The sequence below is a fragment of the Phyllostomus discolor genome, chromosome 8, assembly GCF_004126475.2.
Source record: "Phyllostomus discolor isolate MPI-MPIP mPhyDis1 chromosome 8, mPhyDis1.pri.v3, whole genome shotgun sequence".
Classification (NCBI taxonomy): Eukaryota; Metazoa; Chordata; class Mammalia; order Chiroptera; family Phyllostomidae; genus Phyllostomus; species Phyllostomus discolor.
Window position 1 is genome coordinate 45183937 of NC_040910.2, and position 14889 is coordinate 45198825.

At 56.6% G+C, this 14889-nt stretch overlaps 1 protein-coding gene across 7 annotated transcripts in view; it reads left to right on the top strand.

The window, feature by feature from the left end:
- RFX1 (regulatory factor X1) overlaps positions 1–14889 on the top strand; it is a 33308-nt gene that overhangs the window by 10637 nt on the left and 7782 nt on the right. For 3 of the 7 annotated variants that reach the window (XM_036032391.1, XM_036032390.1, XM_036032392.1), the window contains 8 exons: positions 6096–6205; positions 6429–6512; positions 7190–7297; positions 8268–8384; positions 9462–9557; positions 9935–10318; positions 11003–11097; positions 13846–14221. In XM_036032391.1, the coding sequence (XP_035888284.1) occupies positions 6096–6205; positions 6429–6512; positions 7190–7297; positions 8268–8384; positions 9462–9557; positions 9935–10318; positions 11003–11097; positions 13846–14221 (1370 nt within the window). Of the gene's footprint in view, positions 1–5333; positions 5550–6095; positions 6206–6428; positions 6513–7189; positions 7298–8267; positions 8385–9461; positions 9558–9934; positions 10319–11002; positions 11098–13845; positions 14222–14889 lie in introns of those variants that run through there. The other 4 variants (XM_036032394.1, XM_028519589.2, XM_036032393.1 and 1 more) reach the window with 4 other exon arrangements.

The window sequence follows — 14889 nt, forward strand, 5'->3', positions numbered from 1 at the left end:
CAGAGGAGTTGGGGCAGGCTGTCACTCCTCTGAGGGAGCATGTAAACTCTGACCAGGACTAGGCATTGGTAGTAGTTTCTATCATGCTCTAAGGAATGGGGAGGATGTGGTAAAATCCCCATCTGAGGCTGGCCCAGTCCCTTCCGAGTGAAAAAGGAAGTGGGGTTCCAATGCATCTCGGGAGGCTGTGAAAGGAACAGGTCAAGACTGAGTTTAGGACCATAAATGATAGTCAAATATGTGGCAATTAACATGGCCTTATGGGATTAGGACATGCAACTAGGGCCCTGGGCAGCATCCTAGAGACTCCTGGCAGTGTCGGGCCCCCAGAGAGGGCCAGGGGTTGGGGGTGCCCAGGAGCTCAGAGCAGTGATGCTTTACCACACAGATGGCATGGAGGCATGGTGCATGAGAGCCATGCTGAGCACACTGGGTTGAGGATAGGCCATAGGCATGACCAGAGTGCCCGGGCCACAGGGTCCTTAGCGCTGCCCAGTGACCCTGCTGCATCTTCTCACTAGTGTACTCCCCAGTGTCGAAGAAATCCATTTTCTCCTCCCCCCTCACCTCCATCACCTCCCTCTCACTCTGCATTTTTGACCCCTGACCCTGCTGCTTACCTCACTGGGGACAAGGTATCATCATGTGATAAGAAGGACCCCATCTCTCCACTCCTAGGCTGCCTCCTAGCTCCCAGGGCTCATCTGCATTCATCAGCTCTGCCTCTCTCAGGCTGCCCCCTCCTGGACTTGCTCTGCCCGTCCTGGCCTTGTTGCTCCTTCCCTATCTTGCATTCTTTCCCACTACCTGAAAAAATGAAACAGCTCCCATTTTAACCAGGAACTCCCACCAAGGCCCTGCACCCACCTCCAGCTGCCACTAGTGTCTTCTCTTCTCTTTAAATCAGACTTCCTAAAAGGATTTGTCCTCTCTTCCTTTCCCCAAGCTCTCTCCTCAGCCACCCACACCTTTCTTCCCCAGCGGCCCAGCTGGGGTCACCCTCCCCCTAGAGATGCCCTCCTCGTACTCTGGTCTCCACCTGCCTTCCTGCCTCCCCTTCCCTATCCCCTTTGCTATTTCCTCCTCATCTCTCTGGCCTCGTCAGCAGTGACTTCAGGCTTGGTGCCTCCTCTTCACTCCAGTGACTCATCCTTCGTGATGGCCTTGTCCAATGTCTTTGCTTTCAATGCCACCTCTATGTTGACAATACTACATTGAGGGCTGCACCCTGGGTCGCAGCCCTGAGCCCCAGGATCCTGTGTCCAGCCTCCTGTGACCATCCATTTAATGGAACAGGCCTTTCCAGCCACCATGGCCGAATGGTGGGATTTCTTTCAATTCAGATTTGCCCTCTTTGGAGGCTTCCCCATCCTCGTAAGTACCACCCCCAGGCCCAGGTCAGCCTTGATGTCTTACCTATTCTGGAGTAAGTGAGGCCTCTTAGTTCCACTTCCTAAGTCCAGCCATCTTTCCCACCTCCATGGCGCCCACCCTTGTCCAGCATCCACTCTTCCCCTTCACAGTCCTCCCCTACAGCAGCTAGAGGGATCTTGTTGACAACTGTTGTAGGTCCCTTCACATCCCAGCTCAACCCAGCTGATTCCAAGGCAGGTGGCCCTGGGGCACTGTCTGAGAAACCCTGGCCTGGGCTTTCTGGGCCCAAGACATTTGCTTCCCTGTGTCCTCTCCCACAGGAGTGGGCTTTAAATGTTTCACACTTGCTGTGCCCCTGCTGATGAACACCCGACCTCTTGACTCTGGCCTGTGAGTCCTACTGGCTGCCCTGCCCTGCCTGGCCCCACTGCGCCCTCAAACCCCTGTTCCATCCTCACTGGCCTTCCTGCAGCTCTACAAACCCTCCAGGTTTGATCCAGCCTCTGAGTCTTTGCCCTCTTGTTGGGGCTCTCTGCCTGGAGCACTCCCATCCTAGATCTTCTGGAGTTTCATCCCTTGTGTTTTTCCAGTCTCTGCTCTGATGCCACCTCCCTGATGCCCACACCACCTCACCCCCACTTTCATTCCTTGTTTTCTTACTTTGCTTTATTTTTCTTCTTAATACTCATCACCACTTGAAGTGATGATGATGATGACATCCACCTCCATTATCCGTGAGGGTGGAGCTCTATATACTGAGTCTTGGTGAAATAACCAGTGCACCCCCATGTGAATGCTGGCCTGATCCAGTGCAGCCCTCCCAACCGTCAGCCCCTGGGCCACCAGGAGCAGGTGGGAGTGCTTGCCTGTCATAGCTGGAGGGCTTTGCTCAGCTCCAGGTTATTGACTGGCCCTGGACCTCCTGGATGCTGACTTTAGCTGCCAATCTGGTCCAGGGTCTCTAGGGCAAAGGTCTGGAATGGGTGAACAGTTGCAGGCCCCAGGACTTGCCAAATCCCAGCCCCCCTCCTCTCTTTCCCTTCACTCCTCCAGCTCCTCCTAACACTCCCCCAAGAAGGCCCCATGCTAAGAGGTCTTCAGGGTTTCCACAGGACTCTCACTAGCTGTGGGGCCTGGGGAGGTGGCCTTCATCCTTCTACCCCAGTCCTCCCACCATGCTGCAGGTGTTCTGGGCTATTGGCATGACTCTGGGGATCCCTTCTTTGGCATTGGCTTCATCATCTTTTACAATGGTCCTGGGAGATTTCTTTTTCCTGCTGCTCCTTGCTCTGGCAGGAGTGAGCCTGTCCCCAGAAGGGTGACTGACTGGGCAGTGCTCCCCAGATCTGTTCTGAGGAAGGAGAGGTTGCCTGGCACCCTGCAACTGCACTTGCTGCTACATCGACTCCTTCCCCAACCCCTTGCAGTGATTTCCTAGGGTTCTTCCGTGACTCTCTCCTAGGTTAGTGTCTCTTTGTATCTAGGGGTGGCTTTTAGGCCATGTGAGCCAGTCCTGGGGTGGGGGGTAGGAGTTTGTAAGTGACACCAGCAAATGCAGCAAAGTGCCTGGGGCTCCTCCAGGACCAGAAGCAATCTGAGCTGACCAGGGACCCAGGGAGGGGGCAGGGAGGAGCCTGGACCAGGCTTGGAGGCCAGGCTGGCAGCCAGCTGAGGCAGCAACAGAAGGCAGGTCATCTAGCTCTGTCCTCCAGGGCTCTGCCCTAAGGTGACTTTGGATATGATGGGAAGGCAGCTCAAGTTTCCCTGCTCAGAGACAATCCTCTAGATCCATGAATCCCATCTTTAGAAGCCACCAGACTCATCACCAGAAACTTGAGGTGGAAGGAGGGCTTTGTGGTTCCTGGCAATGTCCCCAGGACAGTGAAACTAAGCCTGCCTGCTGGGGATGGGGCTAGGCTGAAGGAGGGACCCTGTCTAGCCTCTCTTCCCTGCTTCTCTCTCACTTGGGGTCCTTGGGCGTCCAAAAGACTTGTGCCCAGAAGAGGGACATGGGGGTGAGGGTATATGGTTTCCCCACAGATGGGGAAACTGAGGTCAGGACAGACAAGGGATCCAGGAGGTAATAGAGGCCCAGAGGCCGCCCCCTCTAAGGAGCCCCTCACTGAAATCATGCCTGAGCAAAGGACTAGGAGGGAGAGGGCCAGACTTCCCCATCTATCATCTGTAGGGAATGGGCCTCCCTCAGCCTCCCCCAAATAGTTCATGGCATTTGAGGTGTGAGTAGGTCTTGAAGGGGAAGTGCAGGGCCCAGGGAGGACAATACACTCATCAGATTGAGGGACAGGAAATCAGCTGCCACTTCCTGAGTAGAGCCTTGAGGTGGCGGGGCCCTCCCTGGTCTTGTGCACATGCCTAGAATGGAGATGTCAGACAGATGCAGACGTTGTCAGAGTCCGTGTTCCCCAATCCCATACACACATCTTGGGCAAGACACAGGCAGACGGGGCACTCAGGAAGCCCCTCTTCTGAGGGGTAGACTTTAGAACCTTACCTGCTCATTTTCCCGCAGCCCAGCCTGCCTTACTGGTCTGGCCGGGAGCCACTCCAGATGCAGGAGATTGGCAAGACTGCTTTCCAGGCTTCCCTGTCCCAGGCAGATGTCTGACCTTCTGAGCATCCCATTCATTGATCAGCCTTGGTGTTTTCATCAGAGCCCCCGGGCCTAGGAGGTATCTGGAGCCAGCACTTCTACTCCCTGCCCACCTGGCACCTGGCCAAATCTGTCATAGGCCTCCTTGATTGGGTACCATCCCTTGGGCTGGGACTGGCTCCCTGTACCCCACAGATACCCAGGTGTGCCAGGCTTATCGAGTGACTCAGGGTTTTCTCAGGTTTCTTCTGGGGGGCTGTCTCAGTGAGGGCCTCCTCCCTCATGGCTCAGGGAAGCCTAAGTGGATGCAAGAGAAGATTCCAGCAAAACAGGAATCCTTGCCTTCTGGAATGGGCTGCAGAGGAACTGGCTGAGCAGGCCTAGGGTTGTCATAGTGCCTGCCCCACATGTGGCCAATGGGAGACTTTTCCCAACACCTCCTTTCACATTTGGCCATTCCTTCCCACCACCACAACACACACACACATTCATGTGCTTTGCCCCAGGCTTGGCTCCTGAGGTCCTTGCATCTACCTGGGACAACCCTTTGCCCTGGCCAGGCCCTTCTGGTGTTCCCACATAGCTGAGGCCCAGCTCCTTGCTTTAGAGGCTGAGCCCCACTCTGGGACACTTTGAATCTTGTGTTGTCCCCATAGGCCCCTGTACCCACGTGCCTGAGTCTGTACACCACTGCCCTTGGGGTCTCAGTCTGGGTATGATCTGTAACTCTGGGTTCCATGCATGGTGTGAGGTTGACATGGGCCTGTGTCCTTCCTAGCCTGCCTGTTCCCAGCTGGGTGACCTTGGGCAAATCATTTCCTTTCTTCCTATCTCTGTATTCTTATCTGAAATCAGGGGTAACAAAAGTTCTTTCCATCTCCAGCTGCCCAGGAAGACCCTAGTGAAGCTCCTAGGGCACCAGAAGCACTATAGTTAATCCTAGCCCTCCTTGCCCACCACCTGCTAATCTTGCCAGGAGACGCGGGAAGTGGGGCTGGGACCCTGGCTCCTTGTGGCGTCACATTAGAGGGGGAGAGCAGACATGTGTGCCCCCAGCCACCCCCCTCCCCCAGCCTCTGGAACTGCCAGGAGCAAATCAGACCAAACAAGGGGACAGGATGAATGGCTTTCTAGCTGGGGTGAGGGTCTCCCAGCCAGCACCTCTCAGGAACACTCACCCTCCACACCCTTGCCCCCCAGCTCACATTATTCACTTTTAGTGATATGTGCACGAGACTACCTGTGCCCACCCAATAGCATCTCTGGGTACCAGCCTCCCTCCTGACCCCGAAGTGCAGCTCCAGCCCCTAGAAGGCCCTGTTTGGCCACGCCTGCTGGGAAGGGAGTGTTTATTTCAAGCGGGCAGCTGGGAGCTTTGCATCCACTGGGGGGATTAGCTCTCCAAGGTTGCAGGTATAAACCTGCCTGCATGCCCTGCTGTTCCCGAAGAGGTGGGCCAGGAGTGAGGAGCACAGGGCAGGCTTCCTTGGACAGAGGAAGCAGGGGACAGACAGCGAGGTGGGCACCATGTTCTATGATTGCCTCTTCTCGACTGCCCTTCAGCGTGAGTACCAGCCTGCCCCCACTCCACTGAGGACAGAAAGGCTGGGGCAGTGGAGAGGGAGGGGGCACTTGGCCACTGCCATCAAGGCCTTCTGGAGCTAGTCTTCTAACCAGCTGTAGTTCCTGGGAAGCCAGGGGTCATCTCAGGAAAGGTGGTCCAGTGCCTTGGTCCTTCCAGGGCTACCGAGGTGGAAGGCCAGGCAACTGTCTGTCTGCAAATCCTGTCTATTGGGAAAAGCGGGTCCAGCCCTCTGGGCATCCACTGCACCATGGCTCCCTAGTCGCCCCTTCTGGCCTGGCTTTGAGATGAGGAGCGCAGGGGTGGGGTGGGGCTGCTTCTGGATATTAAGGGTCCTCCTGGCTCCCAACCCACCCCAATGGGCATGGGCAGGGCTAGCCAAGGGGCAGGCATGGCTCCTGCAGAGGCCTGGCTCCATTGGGGGTCTACTTCAGACCGTATCATCCCATCCAGATGGGCTCAAGCTCAGGGTGGGGGCCGAGGCAGAGGAGGCAGAGGCAGAGCTGACCCTGTGACTCTGCCTTCCAGAAGGTGCCATGCGAGCCAGCGAGACTGTGTCAGAGGCCAGCCCTGGCTCCACGGCCAGCCAGACTGGAGTCCCTACTCAGGTGGTTCAGCAGGTGCAAGGCACCCAGCAGGTAGGACTTACCCCTCCCCTGGGAGGGGTGGGGGAGGGCATGTGAGTGGGGGTGGTATGGGCTGTGGCTGAGGATACCTCGCCTTCCTTCCCTGATCTGCTACTGGAGCCAGCTGCTTACTTGTCCTTATCAAGATGTTCCTTTCAGCTGCCCCTCCACCCACCTGGGCTGGGCCTCCTGGGAAAGTCAGTATGGCTCAGGGCCTTCCTTCTTGCCCCCACAGCGGCTGCTGGTCCAGACGAGTGTGCAGGCCAAGCCAGGCCACATGTCACCCCTTCAGCTCACCAATATCCCTGTGCCCCAGCAGGTAAGTCTGCCACTCCTGGCCCTGGCCTTCACAGCCTCCCCAGGGTGCAGAACCAACCCTTGATAGCCTTCGGGGATCTGCCCTCACCAGCATCCAGGACCTGGGCCTATGTAGGGGCTGCTCCACCCACTGCCTCTAGCCAGCGAGACTGTCAGTCAGGGCTCACCAGGGAAGGGGGGCAGGGCACATGAGTCACTTTAACAGAAAGAACTAAGGATAGGCAGTAAGGAAGTTGGCTTGCAGGTCCTGTCTGGTGTCCCCAAGCAGAGAACCCAAGGCCAGTTAGCTACTGACAGCCTGCAGCCAGCAGAGGGACAAGGGCTAGGTGATCTGTCCCCTGGAAGGCTACAGGTGGCGTGCAAGCCTCAGCACAAACCTGGACAGCCCTGTCAGGTTCAAGGGTGAGGCTTCCTGGACACAAACCCTGGTTCTGCTGCTTACAGGCTCCAGGACCTCAGGCAAGCACATTTCCTGTACTGAGCCTCACTGTCAACCTCTGTGGGGTGGGGATAAGGACTGTGCTGCATCAGGGCTGTCTGGGCGATTCCATGAGCTAAGTGTGCAGCACTTGGATGTTGCCTGGCCCAGCACAGATGCTCATTAATCCTCATTAATGCTTGTTAAAACTGGATAGCCTATCATCAATGAACTATGGTCCTTCTCCCTCATGGCTCCAGGCTCTCCCCACGCAGCGGCTGGTAGTGCAGAGCACAGCCCCGGGCGTCAAGGCAGGCCAGGTCTCCCTGACGGTGCATGGCACCCAGCAAGTGCACTCACCCCCTGAGGTAGGTGGTGGCTGTCAGCTCTCCTCCCAACTCTGCTCTCCCCAGGTTGGCCATGCATCCCCATAGTATATTTGGAGCTCCCTGCCCACCGGCTCCTCCAGCATCCTCCAGCCGATATCCGCTTTGACCCTTGGCAGGGTGGCTTGGTTTTTTGATTCCTGGTCTTGCCACCTTCAGGAGAAGGGGGTGGCTTCCCCCGCAACCCTGGGTTGAGATGGGCCTCTCGGCTCCAGTTCAGGAGTGCATCCCATGAGGCCCTCTTCCCTCTGCAATGTAGGTAGAGCCTGTTCTTCAAACCACAGGGTGAAACTGGGACCCCGAAATACTTTTAGGAGTGTTGCAGGCAGTTAGGCAGGCCATGGGTGTTCACATTACAAGCTTGGGCCAGACCCTCCGGGTCAGTCATTTACTCCTGATGGACTCCGGGCAGGCCCTCAGAGCCTTCTGGGCCCAGAATTTTCTACACATAAGATATCTAATGATACCATCAAGGCCCAGAGCTCACAGGGGGCTCTGTAACCAGCTTGCCTGAGGGCAGTGCCCAGTGCTACCACTCATGGCTGTGTAGCTCTGGGGCATGTCCATTGCAGTCTATGCCTCAGCACATCTGGAAGTTAGGTATTCCCTCACCCTTCTTCCCTCACCTCAGGGCTCTGGCCCTCCGGTGATGGAGGCAGCAGATGGCCCCTGAGCTGAGGCTGGAGTCCAGCTGTCCTCACTGGGAATATGGGTCTGCTCGCCAGCACCTCTGGGTTGAACCCCAGCCTTGCCCAGTGGTGACTGGGGCTTGTGGCCAAGACTAGGCATTTGGGTGCACAGAATGTCACTGGTTACCACCAGCTCAGGTGGTTGGCACACGCCCCCACTGGCTGCCACCTTCCCCAACAGCTCTTGGGGACAGCCCTCCTAAGAAGGGTTTTGTCAGGGCCCAGGTACCTCAGGCAACATTCCATGTCTTCTTTCCTTGTAGCGGTCGCCAGTACAGGCCAACAGCTCCTCCAGCAAGACGGCTGGGGCCCCCACGGGCACGGTGCCACAGCAGCTGCAGGTCCACGGAGTCCAGCAGAGTGTCCCTGTCACCCAAGAGGTGCCAGGCCAAGGCGGGCGGCAGTGGGGGCAAGGGGTCCTGACCAGGTGGCCTCTGTAGCCTCCTAGGGCTTTGAGAGCCGGACAGATGGGGGTCCTGCCACATGGACCTTTGATAAGCACTTCTGCCTCTCTCCAGACCCAGAATCCTCGTCTAAATATTGGCTTCTGCCCTGGGTCCTGGGGTCAGTGGTTGGAGCTGCTGTGAGGATGAGAGGTGGTCCTGTGGGAGGCACCTAACACCGAGCATGCACTGAAAACAGCTTTGAGAAAACAGCTTTGGCTTCTTTAGGCCCATTTGCCTGGAGGAGACCCAAGGCCAAGTCCTGGCTCACCCTTAGGGACTCAGGGAGAGGCCCTAGCCTCCAAATCCATTCCCAGCATTCTGGAGAAGGAGGTGTCCTGAGCCACCAGCCGTGACAGCCAGAGTTTAGGTGAAAGGCAAGGGTCATCTGCCATTTGGTTGTTACCACTGAAACTGGTGCATTCCGAACCCCTCAGAAAACCAGATAAAAGCCATAGATCCTCGCCCCAGAGGAAAACAGAACCACACCCTGAAGGATTCATGGATGTTCTCCTGTCTGGCACCACAGCCTCTCTGAACCTCCAGACCTGGGTTTGAGTCTGTGCCCCACCACTCAGTGACACCCCTGACCCCCACCTCTGTCCCTTACTGTGCCCTGAAGGAGATACCTGGATCCCCACCATAGCATGAAGTGAGGACAGTGGGAGTCCTGGATATGGGAGTGTGGAATATGCCTGCAGGGAGTGGAGGTGGAGAGCAGGGATTCCCTCAATCAGTCCCCAGTTCAGCTCTCACCCTGTCACCTATTCAGCCTTGCCTTGCATGGCCTGGGTCCCACACCTGTAATTGAGTGCCCAGAGTCAACGTGGTAATGAACCTGGAAGGCACTTGGTGTGGGATCTACTGCAAAAAGCTGGAAGAGGTGGCCTCTTTCTTACCAGGCTGCTCCCAGGCTTATATGAGTGCACGTGGGCAAGGGCTGGGTGCTTAGGGATGGGTTTGCCACCATCGTTGCCCTGAGTACCATAGTGTGTCTCCCTTTTCCGTCACCAGAGGTCCGTGGTCCAGGCCACTCCGCAGGCACCCAAAGCCAGCCCAGTGCAGCCACTCACAGTGCAGGGACTCCAGCCAGTCCATGTGGCTCAAGAGGTAAGTATCTCCCCCACCTACCTCTGGGCAAACTGGGACTGGGACTAGGCCTGGGCTGGCCTGGGGAGGGGTGCAGGCCCCTCAGGCCGCAGGGAGGGAATAGAGCCACCCCTGGGGTCCTCAAGGGCCCAGGTCCACACTGGGCTCCACTTCTGGCTGTGGGCTTCCCCTTCCCTGGCACCCGGCCTTTCAGGGCCCAGATTTTGCTAAGAGAGAGATCTGGAGTCTCATCTCCTGAGACACGAAGCAGGGATCTTCTGGTCCTGCTTCTGGTAGGGTTGCTGCATAAGCTCAGCGACCCGGTGGGCAGTGGAGACCTGGAGCCCTGCCCCCGCGGCAACCCCGGTTACTCCACAGTGTCTCTGTTTGTCCTCCAGAGCTCAGGCAGTCAGTTTCCCGCTAGGAAGGCAGAGCAGCGAGAGCCCCAGCCCACGCCGCCACCGGAGCCGCCGCCCAGGCCGCCCACGCCTGGGCCCGGGCCGAGCCCGCTGGCCCCAGAGCCACCGTCGCTCCAGCCCGTGTGCAGCGGCGAGTTCCCGCAGCTAGGCAGCCCCGAGCTGCTGCTGCCCCATTACGAGCTGGGCGCCGAGCAGTGGGTGGAGCTGGTGGGCGTGCTGCCCCCACACCTGCTCCTGCCGCAACAGAAAGTGGTCCTCGAGCCACTGCCGGGGCTTCCGGCCCGAGCCAGCCCCGACCAGAGGGTCAGGATCCAGAGAGTCCCCCAGGTGCTAGTGTTCGGCACGGCAGCCACAGCCCTCAAAGTAGGTGGCCGACGCACTGGCTGGGACAAAGGGCGGGCGGGGGCGGGATCTGCCAGCCCGGCCCGCGCCCTGCCCCTTAGGCCCTGGACACTCCCACCCTCCTTTGATCCCCGCCCCAAAGTGGGTTCCTGGTCCTAGGCTCCGCCCCTACAGGCTGGGGGCGGGGGTGGGGTAGGGGATGGGGGGGTGGAGAATACAAGCCCTGCCCCTAAATCCTGTGCAGGTTTCCAGATCCCACTTCTGCAGATGGGGTTCAGTCCCTGATGCAGACTCCACTCCTGAGACCCTGTCCGTAGTTCCAGACTCTGGCTCTACCGACAGCCTTGTCCCAGTGCTTGGCTCTGCCCCTGGGGTCCAACTTTCACATCCACAGTGGAACCCTGTCTGGGCTTCCCTGTATCTGCCCCACCTCAGACCCCACCACCCTTGCTGTCCTCAGCCCAAGCAGAGAGTCTGGGCTTCTTTCTGACACAGCTCTGCCTGATTCCCAGCCCTGGCAGAGCCACAGGCCCTGGCCTCTGACCCCTGACCCAGTTCACTGTATGTTGAGATTGTCCAAAAGTTCAGCCTTCCAGCCTGGGAGCCAAGTGTTGGGAGAAGCTGGGCTGCTGCCAGCTCTTTAGAGGCAAAGGTGGAGGAGCTGGCCCACCTCTGACACTCTGCATGTGCTTCATCCCTTGACAGGTGCAGCAGCTCCAGCAGGTGCCTGTTCCACACGTGTACTCCAGCCAAGTACAGTATGTGGAGGGTGGAGATGCCAGTTACACAGCCAGTGCCATGTGAGTTGGGAAGGCTGGGGGAGGAGCTAGGAGTAGGGTCACAGATCTGCTCAGGGCCCCCCAGGACCAGAGGGCCCAGTCCTAGCCTCCAGGGTACCAGCTAGCCCTCAAGACCTCAGGTGACAGGTGGTAGGTGCTCTCTAAGGGCAGCCAGCAGCCACCAGGCAAAGGTGAAGCAGGGAGGACCCCTGTAGGTTGGGAAAGGGATCTAGCATTGGGCTTTGGAGTCAGATGGGCCTGATTTTTAGCCACCCTCCCCAAAAAATTACATTAAAAATTTCTAATTTACAGGGAGTGTTAAACAATGAAAATGAAATTGCCTTCCCTCCTTACCCCCCACCCTGCCCCTGGATGGGGGGGCAGGACAGGGACACCTGTTTCTTTGTTTCCTCCCAGAGATCTTCTGAGAGTAGAAACTACCCTTACTTTGTTCAGAAATGGAGGCAATGGGGTTCTATCCCTTATTTCCTCCCCCAGGTGTGTCCCCTATTTGCTCACATGGGTCCTGGCCACCCTTTTTCAATAGTGTGTAATATTCCACCGTGCACGCATAGTATGAATGATAGAGCCAGACCCCACCCAGTTGACACATAGATGACTTCTGCTCCCTGATACTGAGTGTGGCACTCAGTATCATTAATACATGCCATATCGGGCAGATACCAGGGCCCTGGCCCTGTCTAGGCTGATTCCAGAGATGCACTTGTTTATTCGTTCAGTTAGTCATTCAGCAAATAGCTGCCAGAGCAACATTTTTTTTGGAGCAAGTATTGCCCTAACCCCAGCTGTGGCTCTTTCTTGCCCAGGATTCTCCATGTGCCACCTTCCCTCATCCATCCCCCATAGTAATAATTCCAGGACTATAGTTACTGCTATTGTTTCAGTTTTTAGAAGTTTAATTTGGTTTTCTTTGCATTTGTCTGTTTTTTTCTTATATCTCTGCCACCTTCCCCTGTGGGTATGACACTGGTGGTGGATTAGCTCAAGGACCATGCTCAACTTGGTTGCTGGGTCATGATGCTGCGGCTGCCTGTGGATACGGCCCCAGTACCTGAGTCACAGTCCGTAGAGTGCAGCTATCTCACAGTTCTATTGATTTATTCCTAGTGCTGCCAGGCTCCTAGCTGTACATTTAACCAATGCTGGCAGGGACCACAGGTGGGCATTGCAGAAAGGAGACAGGCCCCAAGGGCCACTAGAATGTTAGAATCAGGGCTGAGCCATGAGCCTAGGCCTGGGGTCCCAGGGTGGCTCCCTTTACTCCCCTCAGTAGCATCTGTCCCTTGCTATTGATCGAGTTCCTCCCTCTGTGATTATAGCATGAGTGATCCCATGTGGTCCATCATTTCCATCAGGTTTTTCTGATATGTGAAGTTCTTGGGGCACTGTATCTTCTGTCTCTTCCTTGCAATGGATAGTTACTGGGTTCCCAACCCTTGGCCAGCCTTGATTCTTACCCTGGTGAGAGCCATGGGCCCCTGTGCCTTTGTCCCTGGCCCTGTCCAGGCCTATTCCAGGGACGCACATGTTTGTTCATTCAGTTAGTCATTCAGCAAATAGCTGCCAGAGCAACATTTTTTCGAAGCAAGTGTTGCTTGTGGAATACCACTGGGTAGGTCCTGGCTGTGGTCCCTGCCACTAGAAGGGGCTGGCACCTGCTGGTGCTGGCTGGGGTCACACACTCAGTGTCACTTGAGTGGTAGATGTGGGCCTGGGCACAGTGATCAAGATCTGCATCCATGTGTCTGAGAGGCAGGGCCACCCACCTGCAGTAGACACACCTCTCACCACTCTCCCCGCCACCAGCTCCTTCCCACCAGTGGAGCCTGCCCCCAGAGGCCTGCAAGGCCCCCTTCCCTGCCTCCTTTGTACGATGGCTCCAACAGCACCTTGTGAGCCAGGCCATCCCCTACTGGCCTTGCTGCCTTTCTGGACTTGTAAAGTTTGTTATTTTTAATCACTAATACGTTGAGGGGCTCAAATGTCAAAACTATGTTCAATGGTGTCTAGTGAGGCAGCGAGAGAGGTGCCCATGTGCTCACCCACTCTCCACCCACACAGATGGCAGACAGATGGTATGTTCTGGAACTTGTTCTTTGGCAGAACCATGAGACCTTCCTCCTCTTCCCTCCTCCTCTCACCCCTTTGAAGGGGTCCATCACCTTTTACTTAACATCCCTCTAAAGATGAACCCATGGTTGTTTTTACTCTCTCGTTAAGATTTGCAGCCTTGAGCTGGCATCATCTGAGGCAGGTTTTGGGAGGAAAACTCTGGGGTATAAAGGGTCACTGGATCCAGAGAACTTGCATCTGTACTCAGGGTGGCCACAGAATTTAGAAGTAGAGCCTCCCTTTGTTCCCTCCTTGTTTTCCTCTGGGGCACGTACCACCTTCTGCAGTGCCCTTGACTTACCTTTGCACTAGGCTTCTCTTCTGGCTCCCAAACAGTGCCCAGTGTACAGTAAACGCTCAATATATATATTTTTTATTGAAGTGTGTGGCCTGTTGTAAGCCACCTAGCCCTTCTATCTCGGCTTCTTTGCATGTGAGCCAAGGACTCCCACATCAAGGGGCTGCTTTGAGGATACAATGAAAAATTGTCCATCTAGCACTTGGGGGATATCTGGTCTGACACTCAGGCTGTGGCTTCCTGCTTCCATCCTGGAAGCCCACCCCTGTAGGAGCCCCCTCCTTCATGCCCTTGTTGCCCAGCTCTCACCTCTGACTCCCCTCCTGCTTCTTTCTCAGCCGTACCAGCACCTACCCCTATCCTGAGACACCACTGTACACGCAGACAGCAGGCACAAGCTACTACGAGGCTGCGGGCACGGCTGCCCAGGTCAGCACACCTGCCACCTCCCAGGCGGTGGCCAGCAGTGGCTCCGTGCCCATGTATGTGTCTGGCAGCCAGGTTGTTGCCAGCCCCACCAGCAGCGGGGGCGGGACCAGCAACAGCAGCAACGGTGGCAGTGGAGGCAGTGGAGGTGGTGGTGGGGGCAGTGGTGGCGGCAGCAGCGGCAGTGGCAGCAGCAGCGGAGCAGGCACCTACGTGATCCAAGGCGGCTACATGCTGGGCAGTGCCAGCCAGTCCTATTCCCACACCACCCGTGCCTCACCAGCCACTGTAAGTACCAACCGTGACCCCCAGGGAGGCAGGTGGTGGAGATCCCTGGCAGGAGGTGGGGGGCAGTTGTTGCAGGCTACCATCAGCAGGAACCTAGGTAGCCTGGTGCCAGAGTGCTAAGATGAGGATGGCCTGGGATTAACTCCTCACTGTGTGTCCTCAGACAAGTTATTCAGTCCCTCTGAGCCTCAGCTGATATGCATGCACCTGTTAGAGCAGGACCCCAAGAAATGTCACCTACTCTGATTATAATTGATGACAGCAGTAGATAGTGAGGAGAGGGAGGGGCGGGCACCATTGTGAGGGGAGCTGCCTGAGCAAGGTTCTTTGTTCATCCTGAAGGCATTGAGATAACCTCCCTCTGCCCAGGATGGCTGCATGCAGTCACTCTGGCAACCCTAGATCCCAACCCCAAGTAGGCCCCTCAGCAGCTCTGTTACCATGGGTAGGTCAAGGCCTGGTAGTCATGTGGTGGTCCCTGTCGTCTTAGAGTGTGGGGTCTGGAGCAAAGCCTTCCCCTCTATTTTTTTAAAATCTTCACCAGAGGATACATTTATTGATTTTTAGGGAGAGAGGAAGAGGGAGAGAGAAAAAAAAATTGATGTGAGAGAGAAACATCAATCAGTTGCCTCCCATAAGCACCCCAACTGGGCGTCAAACCTGAAACC